The following is a 19,130-nucleotide window of genomic DNA, read 5'->3' on the forward strand; positions in this document are numbered from 1 at the left end:
TAATCCTAAGTGGCTTCCCTATGATAGTGAATTTTATGTATGTATGTATGCATGTATGCATGCATGTATGTATGTCATTTACAGTCTGCCTTTCTCACTGAGACTCAAGGTGGATTATACAGTGTGAGATTATACAGTCAATCTCAAGAACATTTCCATAAACAATACCATAGGGTAAATAGGTACAAGTTCACAATTAACAGGAATCCAATACAACATATTGGTGAAGTCTTTGGTTCCTAACTCATTACCGAACCATCTGAGACCCCTTCCCTACAATACTGCCCTTCTATCTGAGTAAAAAGCCTTTTTGAATAATTCAGTTTTGCATCGTTTGTGGAAAGCTCGGAGAGTGGGAGCAATCCTGACCTCAGGCAGGCTGTTCCACAGGGTGGGGGCCACCACAGAGAAAGACCATGTATGGGGTGCTGTTGATTCTTTTGAAAAAGGAGGAGGGAATGTGCCTGTTGCCAAAGGTGAGATGGACTTATTTGCAGCCCTTGTCAAAGATGGCCACTTTGCTGTTTGCTTCCAGTGAGAATCTGGAGGCTGTGTTGTGCTAGCAATGATCTGGGTTGAGCTGTTGGCTTAAGTATGTCGGCGTTTGAATTATTTAGGGGTCATGTGGAAGAAGGTGAAGGCGGGATGGGAGAGGCAAAGTTCCTACCTCCCATAATAATAAATGTTAAAAAAATTCCATTATGGGTCCAGACTCAAAATCTCCACCACGCAGAACTTGAAAAACTGCTTGTGTGGATCTTCTCTGACTTTATCCAATTGCATGGAGCATGGGAATACTTAACCCAAATCTGTCTCATTTAATTATTTTCTTCTGGACAGATAAAAGCTTCCTATAGGTTCCTGTAGAATATTTGCTCTTTCAAGCGTTCTGCTGCGACTTTGATACTAAACGATTAAAGCATGTGAGGGGAAAAAACCACAGCCCCAACCTTTAACTCCCTGTTCGTGGGCCCCTGACTGCAGCTTTGATTGTTGACCTAAATTCCCCTTTCATAACTAAGTCCTGTCACCTTTGGTTGTATTCTTCCAGCAAAGCGAGCAATGACAACTTCCAGAAGTTATGGGGATTGTTATTCTCCCCCTCCCTTTCCCTTTTTCTTCTGGGGGAATGGAACAGCCACCTTCCCTATCCCCTGTAATGTGTTGCAAATAAAAATCTCCCCTCTAATGTGGGGAAAGGTTGCTTTCTGCAGTAGCAAAAAAGACCCAGTGCCATTACAAGTGGGTCTACCGTATCAGAAACAAAGAGCTAAATAGAGACCTGCTGGACTTTTAAAGACTAGTGGGACTGGATTGCAGTAGCCAAAGCAGTTACAATCCCCCCCTTCCCTCTCTGCACGGCTGTAGCCGGCCTTCCACGCTAGGTGGGGCTGCCATGTTACCAGGTGGGGCTTGAACGAAAGGAATGCAAAATTGGTGGTTTTCTTCTAACCAAAACACCTTTGGAGCCCTTTTGCCAAACCCAAGTGAGGATGTGTGTGTTTTGGTGTTTATAAGCTGTTAGCACCGTTAACATATACACTGGATAAGAACCATTTTTATTTTAAAGGGATCCTCCACGCTCACAGTGCAAATAATTGAGGGATGTTTTCAGGATCATTTAACCATAAGGATTTTAATCAAAACCCAGTCCTGAGGCAGAGGGAATCTGGGGTGGGCAGATCTAGGCAGGAAGAATGGGTTGTGTTCAGAGCACTGTTTTGGAATACAGAAAAGAGTCCAGTAGCACCTTTAAGACTAACCAACTGTACTGTAGCATAAGCTTTCGAGAACTACAGTTCTTTTCATCAGATGACATGCATCTGACGAAGAGAACTGTGATTCTCCAAAGCTCATGCTACAGTACAGTTGGTTAGTCTTAAAGGTGCTACTGGACTCTTTTCTGTTTTGCTGTTACAGACTAACACGGCTAACTCCTCTGGATCGATTTTGGAATGGGAGGTGGGGATGAGACAAGTTGCTGTTACTTTTCTCAGAAAATTTCTTTTTCTTAAAGTATAAAATTTTAAGTTCTTTTAAAATTCTCCAGTGGGGCAGATCCCTCCACTCAGTGCCCCCACCCTGGCTGTGGCCCTCCTGTCGTCAAAATTGTGATGGACAATTCCAGTAGCAAGGGCTTCCGCACCAGATGTAACCAAATGGTCTCACTTTTATTTTTACGTTGATTAATATTTTTGGTCAATTTGAGTCTCATGCTTTTCACTCTTGGTTTTGTTTCTCTTGTGTGTTGTTCATGTGCAATTGATATATTTAAAGAAATAGTGTGTGTCATTGATATGCATAATCATATATCTATAAGCATGTACCTCTACGCGGATCCAAACATCTGTAAGAGGGACAACCCGAGGTATAGGGAATTTTTTAATTATGGGGAGTTTTGTAGAAAAATCTGAAAAAGAGAGGTTTTAAGAACAACTGTAAAAGCACTGTTTACCTAGTGCAGAAGTTGCAACTTGTGTGGCCGTTTGGGGAGTCACTGGAGCACCTGTCACCTGGCTGTGAGGGGTTGGGCCTTCTGCAGAGCCAAGCACGATATGGGGTCAGCATGGAGGGGAGAATGAGATTTTTTTTCTCCATGAGTCCTCACATATTTTATTTACGTCATTTGTACCCCGACTTTCTACTCAATGGGGACTCAAGGGAGGTTGCATCATTTTCCTCGCCTCCATTTCCCTTTCACAACAACCCTATGAAGTAGGTTAGGCAAAGTGTATGTGACAGACCCAAGTGCAGCCATTTCTTCAGATCGACCCTGGCTTGTAATCCTACCATTTTGCTTTGGAAAGAGTCTGTTCTTGAGAGGATTTTTTCATTTATTTAGACATTTCTGCCCCGTTTTTCTCTCCAGAGGAGACCCAAAACAGCTTACAACGTCATTCCTCTCCATTTCATCCTCACCACATCTGTGTGAAGTGGGAATAAAATAACGTATATTTTATTTGATGAGTGATACATGTTATGGGTTGGAAGGGCATGTAGAAATGGAAAATGATACATAACAGAAAACACCGGAGAGTCAGTCAAAGGAGAGGGAAAATCTAAATGGGATAGTTGGTTTGAAACAGCAGGAGCAAGAATTTAAAAGTACCTCTAGTGAAAATCAGCCTCAAATATGGATGACAGTCATGTTGCCCTGCAGTCCAGTTGAATGCCCTCCCGCCTTCTTTTGTGGCGGGGAATTCATGTTGCTCACAACTGTTTTCCCTCTCATAAGTTGTTTGATTTGTTCCTTCTGGTGTGTTAAGGGATGGGCCTAGGGTGGCCAGCTCTGAGTTGGAAAGTTCATGGAGATTTGGGGGTTGAGTTTGGGGAGGGTGGAGTTTGGAGAGAGACCTCAGTAGGGTCTAATGCTCTTAAGTCCACCCTCCAAAACATCCTTGTTCTCCAGAGGGAATGATCTCTGTAATCTGGAGATCCATTGTCATTCCAAGGGATCTCTAGGCTTTGCATTCAGAGGATCTCTGGTTCAGTCACGGGCAGCTCAGGTGGGGAATACCCTTCTCTGCCGGAACTCTCGGAGGGGCCACCATTAGCCAGAGATGATAGTCGTGAGCTTGAGATTCCAGTGGTCTGATTCAGGATAAAGTAGCTGGGGATGGCCATCTGACAATACACACAAGATTTGATGTGGTTAAAACCAAGACTGGGAATGTGCCCCTTTTTCCGTGGTGGAGGCTGTAAGGCATAGAAGTCTCCTAAGCTATTGCCACACCAAGTCTGAGCTTGTCACCACCCTCAGACAGAATGTTTTCTATTTCAGCCACTTTGCTACAATGATCTAAAGGACTCCTGTAGCTTGTTAGGCTCAAATAGGCTCTTTGGAAATAGCAAAGTGTTTGTTATCCAAGTTTTGTCCTGGGTTGTACAAATGGTTTGTTTGTAAATAAACAGTTCATCGTTAACCACAGAAGTGTCTCTGTGTTGTGCTGCTCTCACAACACAGTATTGCCAACCCTAAAGGTGAATAAACGGATGAGTGTTTTTTGCAAAGCAATGGGGGAATGCCTGACCCTGCCGTTTGCAGCTTGAATTCAATAGCTTTCATGTTCTTGGCAAACATTCACTGTAGCCCGGATCTGAATACCAGGGCAAACCAACTTGTTTCTCTCTTTCCCTGTGCCCCCTTCTAATGATCAGAAGCAGCAACATAAGTTGGAACTGGTCTCAAGGAGGTTTTTTTGAACTGCGTGCACCCCACAGATGAATAAACATATTACCTGCCTAACACTGGCATCTCTCTTCCAAAGGTAACAGGAAAAGGGGAAGGAAGAGCCCCTAGGAAAATAACAGGGCAGAGAGAGGAGGCTAAGAAATGCCTTTAAAAAAAGCCCTTTTGCTTCATAGACTTGGTTTTTTTAACCAAACCTATAAAGGGAGGGTAAGGGAGGAGAAAAACTCCAGTGAATGTTCTGATAACCTTTGCTCTGTTGATGCTCTCTAAGACCACAATGCTATCAAAGAATTGTTGATAGATGAGGGTTGAGACATTTCTTCAGAACAAGAAGGTGACGGGTGGCGTCAGCTTGAAGGAATGATGGGTTGCAGAGATGAAGGTTACTGGCCTTTGAGTGTAAGAGAGAGGGCAGAATGAGAAGTATTCCAGTGGCCTGAAGTATCCACGTGTTACGGCTTTTCAGCAGAACTATGTGCCTGTACTGAGGTTAAGGATGCTTTGGGGATTTTTTTTTGCATCTGAATTTCCCCCTAGTTTTGTGGTTCCAAATTAGCTGGTCCTGTCTCTCTTCTTTCAAGAGGTTCTCCCTGATCTTGGAATCTCAGCCCCAGCCAATGCACTGGAAAGCAGTCCTTGTTTCTGAAGTTGGGTGAGATGCATGGAAAGGGTGCTCTCCGATGGCTGTGCACGGGAAACATATAGTGCAATCCTAAGAAGAGTCACTCTAGTCTAAGCCCATTGAAATCAGTGGACTTAGACTGTAGTAACTCTGCTTTGGATTGCACTGATAACTTAACCTAAGTACTCAGGGTTTTGGTTTTATTTCCCTAGCCTGCTCTTCTTCCAGGGCAGTCTACATGGGTTGTCCTCCGCCCAGTTATTTCTTAACAACAACCTTATGGTCTAGGTAAGCCTGAAAGAAAAGGGAACTGGTACAAAGTCATCCAATGAATGACATGGCTGAACAGCACTTTAAACCCAGGGCTAATAATTACCTTACATTGGATCTGGTCCACAAACTTTTCTCCTGGTGAGCTTTTTTAAAAAAAAAAATCAGGGAAGGCAACATTCAAATTTTGATCTTCCCCAAGATATTGTATCCTTCCATCCCCGCTTTGCCTCTTCATTCTGCTACATGTGAAACCCAGGATACAGGATTGGGATGGGATGTGGGGGAGCATAAAATCACAGAGCAAGTGTATAAGCTACATGTAAGCATGAGTTAGGGATAAATAGGCAGACAAAATCGAAGGCAAATGTCCTTGTTATGTAGATGCAGAAAGCTTAGAAATTCACCTTTCAGAAATTCTGTGTCAACCAGAGCCAAGGTATTCCTTCTGCTTTTGGATTTCCCAAGATTCTTGCTGGATCAGACCAAAGGTTCCTTTTGTCCAGCATCCTACAGTGGCCTACAGAACAGGGCATGAAGATAATAGCTTTACCCCACTATTGCCCCCTCCCCCATAAGTGGAATTCATCCTCTCTCTGCCCACCAAGGTTCATTTATATGACTATTCTGAGGCTTTTATGTGAATTAATCTAATTCCTTTTAAAGCTAGCATTTCCTCCTGTGGCAGTGAACTCTTTATGCTAAATGCACGCTTCTCTATAGAAGTAGTTTTTTTTTTTCTGTGAGAGCACATCGTGGTGCTCTATAGTGCTTTTGAATGTCAGTGGCTTTACAGATGCGTGCTTTGCTGTCATCTTCTGTAGAGGAAGTCTGCCTATTGCAGAAGTTCCTATGTTCAGAGTGGCTGTGACTTTGCATAGGAAGGTGTCTGAGTCCATCCCCAGGACCTCCAGGAGAAAGGACTTTTGCCCCCAGATTTAGAGAGCCATTGCTAGCCAGAGAACACGATGCTGAACTAGATAGACCAATGAATAAAACAACACAATGTTTATATGGGCTGAGGCAGACAGTAGTTGGTCTAAGGCTACCTAGAGACTCATTGCAGAAGCAAGATTTGATCCAGAGACAGTCTTGCAGGAGAATCTCTTCTTATGCCATCCAGCTGAGCATAAAAACGGTCATATTTCTAAATTAATCTAATAGACAGATGCAGTCTCTGATGAGCTGTAGTGTAGCTGATTTGAAGAAAAGGCACATCTACAATACAAGTAGAAAATAGATTTAACTGCTGTGGACTTACCCCAAAGAATGGAAGAAATTGCAGTTTTGCAAGGGTACTGAGAATTACCCAGTGAATGCATTTCTGCAGGATTTGTTTCGTACAAGTGATGTCAAGCTTGCAGTTCAAGTAGAGTTAAAGTGAAAATCTGGGAACAGCTTTTCATCACTAAGTAATTACAAAGGAATTTTGGCTCCTGGACAAAGAGTGGGAAACCCCTTTCATATCACAGGCTTATAGCAGGTCTTGACCTTTGATTCAGCACAGGGGTCTTCTCCCCCATTTATGGCCACATGCTCAACCAGGTGGCTTAATACCCCATGGTCTTATATCCACTTATTTAATATGAATTTAGAGAGCCCCTTGGCGCAGAGTGGTAAGATGCAGTACTGCAGCCCAAGCTCTGCTCACGACCTGAGTTTGATCCTGGCAGAAGCCAGGTTCAGGTAGCCAGCTCAAGGTTGACTCAGCCTTCCATTCTTCCGAGGTCAGTAAAATGAGTACCTGGTTTCCTGGGGGTAAAATGTAGATGACTGGGGAAGGCAATAGCAAACCACCCCGTAACAAAAACGTCTGCCAAGAAAACATTGTGATGCGACGTCCCCCCATGAGTCAGTAATGACTCGGTGCTTGCACAAGGGACTACCTTTACCTTAATATGAATATTATCTTTCTTTCTTAATGCAATAGAATAATCTTTTTGTCCTATCACCCATATTTACTTCTCTTTCTTTTTTGGGGGGGACACTTAGGACTATATGACAAATGTTCGTACACAACCCGTGATCGAGGATGGGTCTTGGGGATTAACACCGTCAGTGACCAGGGGAATAGAGACCCTCGCTATTTCTTCTCCTTGAAGACGGACCGTGCCCGGAAAGTCACCACCATTACAGATCATCGTAGCTACCTCCCGAATCAGTGGGTTCACCTAGCCGTTACCTATGATGGACGCTTGATGAAGCTTTATGTGAATGGCGCCCAAGTGGCCACCAGCGGAGAACAGGTGGGGAGCATCTTTAGCCCTTTGACCTTGAAGTGCAAGGTGCTCATGCTTGGAGGGAATGCTCTGAATCAGAATTACCGAGGCTATATTGAACATTTCAGCCTTTGGAGAACGGCCAGATCTCAGAAGGAGATCCTGTTGGACATGGCCCAGGTGACTCACAAAGTAGATGCTCCTCTACCTCAGCTTGTTTTTCAGGAGAGTTTACTCAATGTGAAAAACACCTGGTCTGCCGTGAAAGACAGCCCTAGTCCTCTGATTGAGTTCTCGTCCCACCCTGGCTACCTGTTGGATACAAACCTCGATCCTCCTCTTTGCGGGCAGACTGTCTGTGACAACGTGGAAGTAATTGCCAGCTACAATGAGCTTCTGAGCTTCCGCCACAAAAAGACAGTACGCTACCGAGTAGTGAATGTGTATGATGACTCCCATCAAAATCCAACGGTCAGCCGCCAGCAGATAGAATTTCAGCACCAGCACTTGAATGAAGCCTTTAGCCCCTATAACATCACATGGGAACTAGAGGTGCTGGAGGTTAAAAACTCCTCCCTCCGCCATCGCCTCATCTTGGCCAATTGTGAAATTAGCAAGATTGGAGATGAAAACTGTGACCCGGAATGCAATCATACCCTAACAGGGTATGATGGAGGAGACTGCCGGATTGTCCGCCATTCATCATTTAACAAGAAGAAACAGAACGGATTGTGTGACATGGATTGTAACTATGAGAGGTACAACTTTGATGGTGGGGATTGCTGTAACCCGGATATAACGGATGTCACCAAGACATGCTTTGATCCAGATTCTCCTCACAGGTAGGCACACAGTTAAGCAACTGAGGTCCTTGTAATGATACCAGACAGGCCAGCCCAGTCCTCTTTGTCCATGTGTATTTCTTCTTTAACCTTTTAAAAAAGCTAATAATACAGTGTGCTGATTTTTTAAATGGGGCAGTATGGGGTGTTTTCTTCCCCTACATGGAGTTGTGGGGAAAATAGGAGTTCCTCTATCACATCTACAGGAGGGCATAATATTTAAATAGTGTGTTTATAAATAAAATCCAGTGTGCTTGGTGCTAGGGCAAATAGTCAATTTGCCAGATTTTATTTGGAAAACTAATCCGGGCATGTGCACATTAGATTGTATATGTATAATCCTGTTCATTATTATGCCCACTGGTAGATTATGGAATTAAGTCAGGGAAACCAAGTGTGTTTTAATTTTCCTCCTTGTTCCCTGGTCCATAGCACTCATAGGAAAACAATTAGAATACACTTTTAATTTCTTTTACGTTATTTTAAAACATTTGTATACTACCTTTCTACCCAAATAGGGTCACCAGGGTGGCAATTAAAACATTAAAATTTTAAAAACAACATTTTAAAAAGTCTAAGAATAACTCATTAAAATCACACACAAACACCCAACCCAAAGGCCAGGGAGGACGTCCAGTAACAGTTACTAGGAGGATGCCAGACAAAAAAGTTTTCACCCACTGGTGGAAGACAGCAACAGAAGAAGACAGACTAATCTCCCTGGGGAGGGAGTTCCAAAGTTTTGGTGCCATGACTGAGGAGTCCCTTTCTTGAGTTGCCACCTGTCTGGCCTCAGATAGCAGGGACGCCTAAAATAGGACCACCAAAGATGACTGGAGTGAATGGGTAGGTTCATATGGGAGAAGGCAGTCCTTAAAGTATGCTGGCTCACATTGAATCCTATATTGGTATAGAATTGTATGAATTTACATAACCCTTGAATTGTCATAGCCACTCCACTTCGTTTTCAGTCTTGCTCTAAAGTTGCTTTTGATGAACTCGCCGTATAAGCAACTCGTATTGAACACGCATAGGAGACCTTGTGTGCTTGTGTCTCATTTTGGGCCTGGGTGGGGGCGCACAATAGTGACTTCCAAAAGGGACTTTCCATGAGCGTGAGGGTCACTTCAGTTCACCATCAATGGTTGCTTGGACCAGTTATTAATTCTTAATTGGACATTTTAGCAAACAGCTACATAACAGTTGTGGGTGGGAAGATATTGTCTTCTACTTTGCCAAAGCAGGCACTCGGAACTGAATCACATGTTCTGGTGACACCCATTTCTTATTAATGATGGTCCTGTTTATTAAATACATGCTGCTGACAGTTAGCCTTGGGTCAGATAGATGAAGAAGGCATGTCCCTTTTTATAGTGAAACCGACTGATGTGCTCGATCTTCTGACAAAACTTATGTTCTTGAATGTCAAGACTGATTGCCGTAGTGAAATGTAGGTTGGTCTGTCTTGTGGTCCATTCTCTGTAAACATCCATAGCCTGTTGCCAGTCAGTGATCAGTGGTTGCATGTGTTAGTTTATATCATGCTGCTTCACAATAGATGAATGTAGTTAATGTAGTTCTCATGCAGAAAGGATTTTGTGGCTTAATCTAGCTGCAATTAATGGGATTCTAAGGAGTTATATTGCGGGCTGTCTGAGAGGTGAAATTTGCATGAAGGCTGTAATTTCACAGCTAAGATGAGAAGGTGTTGGTGGAACAATTAGGACTTCCCCCAGCTTTTTTTAAGTAGCAAAAATGGAAATTTTGCAGAGTACCAAAACCTTCTAGGAAATATTTTCTTTTTTGGACATAAAAATATGAAATAATTTTTTTAAATATAAGAAACTACAGCATTGGGTGATAATTGCTGAGCACATTGTAGATGTATACAACACATATTTATTGTTTACATATGACTAATTTTGTCCACAATTAATATAGTATAATATGTACGATACTGCTATTTTGAAGAGATTTTTCAGTGTTAAAAAGTTCAGTTCAATATTCAATATGTTGCTAGCTCTATTATGATTCAGTTATTGAGGGTGGGGTGCTGCTATTTGGAGTGGGCTGCCATTTGAGAAAGGGGCCTGTTCATGAAAATGTGGTGATACACTTTGCTGTCAAAACCTAGGATTTGGAGGATTCAGGAAAAACAACTTGGTCACCAAGCCAAAAAAATAGCAATGCTGGATTAGCTCAGTGGTTCATCTAGGCCAGCATCCTGTTCCCACAGTGACCAGCCAAATGACCCTGTAACTAAAAGCTAAACTACACGAGATAGATTACATGAGGATGCCCAAGTGAAGTGAGATGCAATGTTACCCAGGAAGCATAGTTTGAATTTCACCTCTCTCTACAGAGCTGCCAAAGATCGCTCCTCAGAGGGTTTGTTAATTTCACCTCTTTACAGAGCCAGCCAAGATTGCTCCTCAGAGGGTTTGTTAATTTCACCTCTCTGCAGAGCCTGCAAAGATGGCTCCTGGGAGGGTTTGTTAATTTCCTCTTTGCCTCCTGTAAGGCTCTGTCAATTAGTAACAAACCCTCTGAGGAGCGATCTTTGTAGAGAGAGGTGAAACTCTCTCTACAAACTTCGCTTCCTGGCTAACATGTTGTCTCCCTTCATGTGAGCATCCTCCTGTAATTTGTCTCGTGTAATTTAGCTCTGAGGCCCATGACTAGGGGAACTGAGACCAAACCAACTTCCTGCAGTTGCCATCCTGCAACTGGTGTTCAGAGGACATGGGTGTTCCATTTAGCAGGTTCCATGTTCCAACACAGAAGTACTAATGGCTAATAGCCGTTGACGGACCTTTTCTTCATGGATTTCTCTACCCCCTCCAAAGCCATTTAAACTGGTAATAATCACTGCCATCATGTGGCAGTGAGTTCCATAAGATTTGTAAAGAACTTACGTTTTGTCTGTCTTCGGTTTACTGCCTACTAACTTCGTTGGGTGCCCCAGAGTTCGAGTATTTGGGTGGGGGAGAAGAAGAAAAAGTTCTCTCAGTCTGTTTTCTCTATAGTATGCATGATTTTATCATTTTATATCCACCCCCCCCATAAAGTTTTATAACTAACTAGGTGCCCTCCCTCTCAATTTTGCACCTGTTCTTCCCGCTGTTTCTGTCTTTGTTAGCGGTATTCTGTGAATATTGTGTCAAATAGAATCGCTCCCCAGGGTGAAGGGGAGATGGATTTTTAGGAGTGTTTTATGCTTGCAGTAAACTAAATCAGAATGTTAAAATGTAGGCTACAAAAGCTATTGAATTGCCATTGGGGCAGGCAAGTTAAAATGCAGGCTGGAAAAGTGAGCAAGAGAAATACAGAGAGAAATGAATTCAGATAGGTTTTTTTTCAGGCATCCTAGTGTCTTCCACAATAATAACTGTCAGTTGGAAGTATATAGATATTTATTAGCTGAGGTTTAGAGTATATCTGATGTTGTTTCATTTATAGGGCTCTTCTCTATTATTTGTCATATAAATTCCCTTTGGAACCTCTCTGAAAATCTCCAAATATCTATTTTTTAAAATCTACCTGGCTATAATGTCTTTTTCACAGCTGTCATGAAATCTTTCCAACAAGAGCTATTTCATTGGCTTATGATGTGCTGTTATTCTTGGGAGGATGGGGCTATTGCCGTATCTTCATCTTCTTTTCTTACCGGTAAAACCTTGGGGAGCGGGAAGGAATGAAAAAGATGAGCACAGAAATAAACTTCCCTGCATGTTACAACAATTCTTTTTCACACCTTGGCAGAATTGGGTATTTATGAGCAGCTGTTGGAGAAAGCGCCTGTTCTGACCTCCCACAAGGGCTGGCAGCAGGTTTTTGTGGGTCCTTGGGCTCGTTATGTGCTGAGGATTATTATGCTGTTATCCATTTATGATTCGAATCTCACCTTCATGTCAAGGAACTCAGCCCCCTCCTCCCACTTCATCTTCACTACAAACGGAGAGAGAAGGAGTTGCCTAAGGTCGCCCTATGAACTTCGTGGTGCAGTGGGGATTTGAACTATGGTTGTCAGACACCAGGTGGTGGCTGAAGGTCTCTCGGAACTGCAGCTAAGGCTCCCAGTCCACCTACCCCCTCCGCCTCTTACCTAGCCTGGGGGAGGAGGTGCAGGGAATGGGAACGTGAGCTCTGCAGCGCACTCTTGCATGTTTCGGAGCCTTCGTTGTCACACCGGGAATGACATCATTCCTGGCATGATGATGAAGGCTCCAGTGCATCATGCATGGTGAGGCCCCTCTGTGCACCCCCTGCACCTCTCCATCCCCCAATTTGAGCCCTGGGGGACCTGGCAACCCTAACTACAACTGATCTCTAGATATCACAGATCAGTTCCCCTGGAGAAAATGGCTGCTTTGGAGGTGGACTGTATGGCATTATACCCTTCTGAGGCCCCTCCCCAAACCCCGCCTATTCAGGCTCCACCCCCCCCCCCCAATCTCCAGAAATTTCCCAACCCAGAACTGACAATCGTAATTTTGAGCCCAGGTATCCCACTTATAGTCCAGGACTCGAACCACACAGATTCTCCTTCACTGCATTAGTCCCCTCTGTTGTGCCTCCTTTCCTGCCCCAGCAGTGGCCATTCCTGCCTCAATCGTGGCGGGGTCCTCCCCCCTCCCCCCCTGGCCGGCCATCTTTCCCTCCAACTGAGGCTGTACTATAGGAGAGAACCAAGGTATACATGTTTAAATGAATATCAAATCAAATTTATTATACAGTCAAAGACCCACATAGAGGGAATACTACAAAATTACAAAGTTAAAATTATTAGTAAAAATAGCACAAAATTAAAATAGTTAATTAAAACATTAATACAGAAGGGTGGTATTTACATAAACCCCGATAATGAAAGCAACTGATGGATTTAATAGGCTTTTGCGCAGATCTCATCCTGATGTTATTGTGGCAGGCCAAGGTTTAAATAAACTGGTCAGCATGTTCAGTTTGATCTATGCCCGTTCCATTGTAAGTGTACTGGAGGCTGTGAAGAGTTAGGTGCTAAGCAAATCCCTGTCATGTAGTAATAGCCAGTATGATGTGGTGGTCAGCATGTTAGATCAAAACTGAGGAGACTCAGGATATTGTTTATCAATATCTCAGTAGTTTAACTCAAGCTAAAATCTCCTCAGTCTGCCTGGTTCCGGATTTCTTCAAGTGTCTCTTATAGGAAGTGGGGCTTTTTTCCCCTTTTTCTCAAGTTGGCCCTACTTGTATACCATTGTTTTGGTCTGATTATGACCTGGAAGATGGCTCCGAGTCACGATGTCAAAACTTGGTGTGCCTTCAGACATCCACGTCTCTTTCCTGGAACAGCCCGGAACTTTTGCTTACCAAGCAACTGTTCATTCGGGGGCCATGTGTGTGTGTTTTTAATAGCCCACAGAGCACAGCTATTAATAGAAGTTTATCAAAATATAGAACTTGCCTGAAACAGAACAGGGAAACCTGAGGGACCGATGCCAGGAAAATATTCCATATTGAAAGCTTACCAAAAGATACAGTAAAATTAACTACACAGAGGAAAGGGTGGGATCTATTTCTGGACAGAGAGATGATTTCTGTCCTGTCTCCCCATCTCACCCCACCCCCACTGCATATTCCGAGTGTGTTCAATCCTAATTTGTGAGTCAGCTTCTTTTTAGAATAGAATAAAATAAGGAAATGGTTGACAAAGAAACTGTACTAAAATAGAAACTGGCCCATTTTGGAGGAGTGTTTGGCTGTGGAATGGCTGCCCAAGAGAAGCAATGGATCCTTCTTCCACTAACAGGGCTAAATTTGGGGTTTACGAATGCAGCAGAGGTTGGCCGGAGTGATACCATGCTGTCGGCCTGATAGTGATTTTTAATATTTTTTTCTGCTACTGCTCAGAATGGTGGTGGAGGATAGAAAGGGTTACCAGCAGATCTCCTGCCATAGTGGGATGCCTGGCAAACTCTACTTGCAGAATGGTTGGGGGGGGTCACAAAAAATACCAAATCTGAGCAAAAAAATAAAGGCAAAAATAAAGTCAGCAGTGACAGTAAAGAAAAAATCAACAAGGCACCGTTTGATTCAATGTCCACCAATTTATTTTATTTTTATTTTAATAGATTTATATCCAGCCCTCTCCGTGAATAGGCACAGGGCAGTTAACATCAACAAAACATGAATAAATACAGTCTTAAAAACACACAAAACTATATAAGTTATCACCAATCAGAGTAATTCAGGTCCAGGCATTGTTAAAATACATAGGCCACTATAAAAGGCATACGCTCAAATTCTACAATGTTAGCTGTGGAATGGCACCAGAGCGGCATGGAAAATGGGGTATGGCGGTCAGGGAAAAAGATGGAAAAGGCACAAGTATACTCTTCCCACTCTAGACTTTCATGGGGTGGGGATTGCCAGGGCCCCTTACCTTCCTAGTGTGATGTGGCGGGGGGAGCACTTACCTTCCTGGTGTGATGTGGGTGGGGGAGCACTTACCTTCCTGGTGCTCTGGGACACTCCCCGTGTGCTACTTTAGCTAAAGCAGATAGTACAAATACTTTCGAAATTCTCCTCCTCTACATTTTCCCCTCAGGTTTTGAGCTTGCTTTGCTTCCTTTGTGAAATGGAGCCAGGCCATTAGGAATCTTCCACTGGTCTTTTGTACCAAATGTCATGCATGTGCCATATGCGGCAGCTTTTAATTTATTCCTTAATTTATGTGTGTTCCCATTCTCTACAAGTTTGCGTCAGTAAAAACAAACTTGCAGCAATTGTCAACTTGGCTCCATCCGGATTCCTTTGGCACAGTAATTTACCAAAGTGTAAAAACTTTGTCCACAGTGATAAAATACTGCATGGAATCACTCTGACTCACTGTACAGATGATCACCTTGGGATCATTGTGCACATGCATATTGGTAATACTGAGATAGGGGGGAAATACACAAATGATCAGGAGACCTGAAAACTACCGCCAACTGAAAGATACCCAATTCTGGATTTAATTTTAGAAATTTTCTTAGTCAAACCAATATGAGGAAAGTATGGAATGCCACACAGAGCATGCTTTTAGAATAATGTTTGGACTGAATTAGGGAACTCCACTCATTCCTAAGAAATCATTAATGAAGCCACTGACGCTTAGTGCAATCCATCCTATCAGGGTGCAAGTATTTGCAAATTCATTTTTGTGTCCAAAACACAACTGGAGCCTTTTATATCTTTCTGGGCTTGACGCAGAACAAAGGCTTTAATCATTAAGGATCATGCATACTTGAGCAATATGTCAACATTTGTGCAATAAACCTTCGCCCCACCACCCTCAATCTGTGCTCTCTGACCAAGAGAGTTTTATGTATCACCAGGCATGGGCTTATCTGAATCTACACCAGTGTTTACTGCACTGTACAAAATCGCTTTTCTCTGCTTAGTAGATGCCAGGTGGTTGCTCTTGTGTTTATTCTTGGACTCTGGTGCCTCTCCTTCCACTGTAGGATACAACTAGGCTTGCTGTTTGCCCAACCTTGGCAGGTAAACCCTTTCCTTTGGCCCCGATTCCCTGCCCTTGAGAAACTGAGGAGCAGGAGAAAAAATATGACCTCCATAGTAATGCTCTAGGAATTTTCCCATGTCTCTGTGAAAGACAGGATGCTGGATCAGATAGGCACTTGGCATGAAGCATCCACGTTCATGCTATCAAATGTGTATAGTGACATAAGGAGTGAAGGGTTGTCAGCTCCAAGTCAGGGATATTCTGGAGACTTGTGGATGGAGCCTGGGGAGGATAGGATTTGGGGAGGGAAGGGACTCAGTGGGGTGTCATGCCATAGAGCCCATCCAAAGCAGCTGTTTTCTCCAGGAGAATTGATCTTTGTAGCCTATAGATCAGTTGTAATTCCAGGAGATCTCCAGACACTACCAGGAGGATGGCAACCATAGCAACGAACTGTGTCTTGCAGACACAGTATGTTGAATTCTGTCTCCATCTTCCAAAGGTGTTTGTACCACAGCAACAGCACAAATGAATTTTTAAAAAATCAATTATCCGTTTCTCTTCTGTCTCTCCGTCCTTGTTTCCCTCATACAAATAGTGGCAGAAGACCAAAATCTAGATTTGAACTTTGATGTTAGGGCAATGCAACCTGAATAGCCCGGTGTACCATGAGCTTGTCAGACCTTGGAAGCTAAGCAGGGTTGACCATAGTTAATTTTTGGATGCGAGGACCACCAACGAAGACAATGCAATGGCAAACCACCTCTGTTCATTTCTTGCCTGGAAAGCCCCATGGATGGGGCTGCAATGAACTCAGCAGCACCTTCTTCTTACTGGGGCAAATTTCTCTCTGTGTGGAATGGATTTTAGAGTCTTTAAAAGGAAAGCAGAAAGAAGTTGCCAGCATCCTCAGGAAAAAGTTGACTTTGGGCTAAGGTTACTTTGCAGCATGCCCTGATAATCACCAGAAAACCAGAAGTAAACAGCTGCGCGTGCATGTGTGTAATTTTGTTTTATTTTGTTATAAATACTGTAATCTGCATCACTGAGAACTTTTTCCTGCTGCCCTTTCATTTATCTTTCCCAAATGTTTGCCTCTGTTCTTCAAACAGAGAGGAGCAAATGCCAGGGGCCATCTAGGGTGTTGGATGCAAATCAGCAACCCAGAATTTCTGAACAAATTTCTGAACAAATTTCTAAGTATGAAACTTATATTTAAGCATGGAAAACAGAAAAATCTGGACAGGGCAACTCTTTGCAAGGTTGTCAGTCAAAGATGGCCTGCTCTGAGTTCGAGCTGGATTTCGAGTATGTTCCCCTTTACTAGGAATACTCCCTATTTTCAGTAACACATTGCTAGTAAATTACTGTCCCTATATTGCCCCCATTTCCTTGCTGAAATGTTCGTGTGAACTGAAGAATGTCTCCTATAGCTTGTTGGCAGAGCCCTCATTTTGTGTACAGATGATTCCCTGTTCTCATCCTTTGTGTTTCCAGGTAAAGGATGTTCAGTAACCGAGTCTAGAGTTTCCCTGTAGGCAAAACTGATCCAGGTCGACCAAGGTTTGTCTTAGAGGCAAAGCACCTGTTTTGCCAGCAGATCTCAGCTTCGGTCCCTATCATAGATGGGTCTCATGGAGCAAGGCCTTTTGCTGCGCGTGACCCCAGAGAGCTGCTACTGGTCAGAGCAGAAAATGTTGAGCTAGATGGGTCTGACAGTAAAAGGCAGGGGTCCCCAACATGGCACCCATGGGTGCCATAGCACCTTTCCTGACACGTTTCCTGGTACCCACCAAGAGCTTTTAGAAAATGGACAGGGCCAGGTAGGGGCTTTTTCCTAGTACGGCTTCTGAATGGCCATTGGAGATCTGATTATCTGTGCAGATTTTTAAAAAAGTTTCTTCAGCAGCAGCTGCTTCCACAGCATAAGAATATTAGCTGTGTGACTGAATGTAAGCTGTGTGGATTTACTACCTCTGACCAGGTAATAAATTGCTTGAACTCATTGTAAGAAGGAAATTCGAATTTTATTCTTTTATTATAATTTGGGAGGGGTTGCTCAGTTTTTGTTCTTTTAAATTCTTTATGGTCTTTGTATCCTTTTTAAAAAATCTGTATCTTCTATGTTAAAATTGCTGTAGCCTTTGGCTATCAGCAATAAATGAACATATTTCAGGATAACATGCACAAGTCAAGAGTGAACATTGTCAGTGGCTGCAGTGACATGTCATGGTAAGCTGTGGTTTTTAAACTAGAGTTTGATTAAAACCTGGGCCGTCGTCACACGGGCCCTTATTTTGTCAGTTTTGCACTAGAAATCGTTTCTTCTGTTATCGTTATTAGAATGAATTCTCCCATCTTTTGACGACTGCTTGCGCTTCCAGTCAGTCACATTAAAAGGGAAAAGCGCAATTTGACGGTCAGTCAAAGTGCCTCCGGAAACGGGGCCCTAAAAAGCCCGCACCCTTAAAAAAAAAATTTTCCGCATATTTGCGTTATATCACTCTTCTATTATAATGTTGTGCTGGGTTTCCCACCCATGGCAGAATAGCGCTATAGCGTTATAGCGCTATAAGGCTGACTTTTAAAAAAAAATTACTTTGAGGCTTAATTGCGGGTCGCACTGGGGCTTGTGAGAGTGTAGGGCAGGAGAATCAGTGTTAGGTGAGACAGATGATCAGGGAGAGTGAGCGTTTTGGTATTGCAAAGCATTCATAGTCTATCCAGGGCATTCACATTGAAGTGGATAAAGACGACATAAAGAGTCACAAAGCGTGAATTGGGGAGAATGGCGAAATCGCAAGAGAGCCGGAATAAGGTGAGAATTCAGCGGGAGATGGCGCTAGTTTGGCGCTAAATTTATGGCCGTGTGATGACGGCCCTGGTTAGTTTTGACATCCGAATGTACACAGAATGTAATAGCAGGGAAGTTGGAGCTGAGTTCATGATGTTATACTTGGTATGAAAACAGGAGTATAATAACCATGTCCCTGTCTTCATCTGGGAAATGTTGCGCCTGTCAAAATATACATGTTTTTGCATGCTAATTTTTTGGTCCAGGCAAGGAAAAGGATTATAATATTTTTGCATCTAAATAGTTTGAGTATTTTATTTCTGCTTGCTAATGTTTTTTTTTTAAATAATTGTTGCTGTGAGTTAAATGTAAGCCTCTGAGGAAAGAAGGAGGGCTGGATGGGTGAGTGAAGTGTGATCTGATTGGCTGGTAGCTGTACTATGGTGGGGGGGGGCAGGAGTGAACTGCAGCTTTTAGTCAGCGCTGAGGGAAAAAATTTCAGTCATCCTTTATATAGAGAGAGTTTATTCTAGTTCAGTCAGTCAATCTGTGTAGAGCCTGTGTGTTTCTCAGAGAAAGTATACATTCTGCCAATTAAGTGAAACAGTGTGGAGCCTGAGAGAGTTGTGTGTATCTCTGAGAAAGGCAAACTGTGAACCTGAGTCATTCTTTGATTATCTCAAAGAAAGGATTCTGACTATATCA

General features: G+C 43.1%; 1 protein-coding gene across 1 annotated transcript in view; it reads left to right on the plus strand.

The window, feature by feature from the left end:
- Positions 1-19,130, plus strand: part of PAPPA (pappalysin 1) — a 286,686-nt gene that overhangs the window by 22,649 nt on the left and 244,907 nt on the right. The window contains exon 2 of the mRNA XM_054998574.1: positions 7,077-8,145. Coding sequence (XP_054854549.1) covers positions 7,077-8,145 — 1,069 coding nt within the window. The remainder of the gene's footprint in view (positions 1-7,076; positions 8,146-19,130) is intronic.

Source organism: Eublepharis macularius, chromosome 14, assembly GCF_028583425.1.
Source record: "Eublepharis macularius isolate TG4126 chromosome 14, MPM_Emac_v1.0, whole genome shotgun sequence".
In the NCBI taxonomy this organism is placed as follows: domain Eukaryota; kingdom Metazoa; phylum Chordata; class Lepidosauria; order Squamata; family Eublepharidae; genus Eublepharis; species Eublepharis macularius.